The following is a 2,354-nucleotide window of genomic DNA, read 5'->3' on the forward strand; positions in this document are numbered from 1 at the left end:
ATACTACATTTTCTTGTAGGGATCGATGTTTTGGCTCACTGAGTTACTTTTACTAAATACCCTGTAACTACGAAACTAAAAGGAATTTTGGCAAAATATTTCGTAGGCACATTCTCCATTGCCATACAAAGCGCATATATTTTTTTCAGGATTTTGCAGTTTTCGTCCTATACCTCCATATATTGTAGCCGGCCGACCCCCTTAATACGATAAATTTAGAAACATACCAGAGGTTAAGAATCGAGCCTGTTTCATTTTCGATGGGGTAAACGGGTTTGTAGTGTAAAGGATATTCACCCTTATCCTTCTGGTAAAATGGACTGAAAATCGCACAACATTATGTTCGTCTTATTTGCTTCCTTCGTCCCGAATGATACGGTCTGTAACCATTGTACCATGACACATTCTTCCTTTGGACATTAAAAATTGTCATTGTATTAAGTAATAACAAAAAAATTATCATTATCATTATTAGCAAAATAAGGCAATAAGTACCAAATTATGGAATATTCTATAAAAGTTGTACGAAAAATACTTGAGAGCAATGGAAGTAACGCTTAATTAAGTACTGTGCTGTCAACCAAAGTGGTAACACTGTTTAAAGGGAAGCAATAAACAACTACACGTGACTTTCGGGAGAGACTAGCTAGCCTGTGATTGGTCCATTCGCACTCTTCCCCCCAAAACATCCCCCCAGACTCCCGCACAGTGGAGGTGAGGGAGAATAATCGAGACGGATGGGAATTTCACTGTTATGTTTGAGGCCAAAAAGACTATTTAGAGTTGGAAAATTAGCAAAAGCAGACTTGGACATGAAAATTTAGGTGTCGAACTACGTTTTTATATAATAAAACGATTTTTGCCCAAGTGTGGTGAATTGACGTTTTCGTTGTAGACGCCTCATATATATATATATATATATATATATATATATATATATATATATATATATATATATATATATATATATATATATATATATATATACAATATATAAACCTTTGGGCTTTCAGAATCATAAGTGGATATTGTCAAGACAGGGAGAGTTTTATTCACAGTTAGAAATCTCAGATTTTCAATCAACCATATTATTTCTTTCCATTCTTATAGAGTTCTGTTTTAACTTTAGTGTTTTGTCTCCTCTGACAATGCTGAGTGTCACCTGCGTCGGTCTGAACTTCCGAACTTTTATTCCCCACCTCTTTCTTTCCAGGCTCTCACAGCCCTTATTAAAAAGTTCCTTCCTCTTTACATTTTGTTCATTTCTCAATGTCTTCGTTCACTTCCTTTCAGTCATTCAAAAAAAAAAAAAAATTCTGAATACACAAAAAAAGGATTGTTGCAATGAAAGACCAAGTGCTTCACATGCGTATATTGTTGAAAGCTCACATACAGAATAACAATTCCAGTTTATGCCATACATTTCCCATAACCACAAAGCGAGTATATATAATAAAAGGTCATATTCATCTCCATGAAAGAACCTTTGCAAAGCACAAAAGAACATTATAATATCATAATATCCTCAGAGGTTGTCACAGAACAGCACCAGAGAAGTGCAGCAGCAGAGGAAGAACACCATAACAAAGCCTTCAAGACTTCAAGAGGCAGATTCTAAGTGGATGAATATTGTGACATACAATAATAATGATAATAATAATAATAACAATAATATGTTTCTAATGACAGCTGAGTTCTCTTCCTCAGCAGGACAGTGTCGTTATCTTCTGAGAGGATGGAGAGGGAGGAAGGAAGGGAGGAAGGAAAGAAGGAATAAGGAAGGAAGGAAGGAATAAGGAAGAAAGGAAGGAATAAGGAAGGAAGGAAGAATCCTACAGACATTATTCACTACAAGGGAAATCATGAAATCCCCAGAAGGACAAATCAGGCTTCTGCATCACCAGAAGAAAATCAACCTGATGTTGACTTCTTCTGGGGATTTTATTACACCAGTTGTATTTGGCACAAACCCCAGCTCTTTTCTGAACAATCAATTTGACTCACTTTGTACAAAGAAGAAGAAGAATCCCAGTCAATGGAGCCACAACGCCTCGAAGAGCCTGCTCGGTAACCTTCCAACCAAAGTCTCTTTTCCAGAGGGGATCCTTTCTCCAGCCATTTCCCTTCATATACTCCTACCCATGGGAACAATCCTTTAGAAAGTCAAGAAAGAAAGAAAAATGATTAGAACAAAGAAAACTTAGTCAATGAATCAAAATATTAAGGACAATTACGGTAAATGATATGTTGGAAATATTAGCTTTCTCATTATTTATGGAACGTCGTGTGAATATATTTCTTGGTGATTCCTGACTAATAGCATTTTTGAACTTTATACATACATACATACATAT

At 35.7% G+C, this 2,354-nt stretch overlaps 1 protein-coding gene across 15 annotated transcripts in view; it reads right to left on the bottom strand.

Moving 5' to 3' along the window:
* Positions 1–1,357: 1,357 nt before the first annotated feature.
* The window catches only part of LOC136852040 (adhesion G protein-coupled receptor E1-like), a 56,754-nt gene continuing 55,757 nt past the window's right edge, over positions 1,358–2,354 (bottom strand). For all 15 annotated transcript variants that reach the window (XR_010857059.1, XR_010857065.1, XR_010857063.1 and 12 more), the window contains one exon: positions 1,358–2,153. Coding sequence is in view for 6 of the 15 variants with exons in the window: in XM_067126522.1 (XP_066982623.1) it covers positions 1,945–2,153 (209 nt within the window). In the remaining 9 variants the exon portion in view is untranslated. The remainder of the gene's footprint in view (positions 2,154–2,354) is intronic.

This window comes from Macrobrachium rosenbergii, chromosome 24 (assembly GCF_040412425.1).
Source record: "Macrobrachium rosenbergii isolate ZJJX-2024 chromosome 24, ASM4041242v1, whole genome shotgun sequence".
Classification (NCBI taxonomy): domain Eukaryota; kingdom Metazoa; phylum Arthropoda; class Malacostraca; order Decapoda; family Palaemonidae; genus Macrobrachium; species Macrobrachium rosenbergii.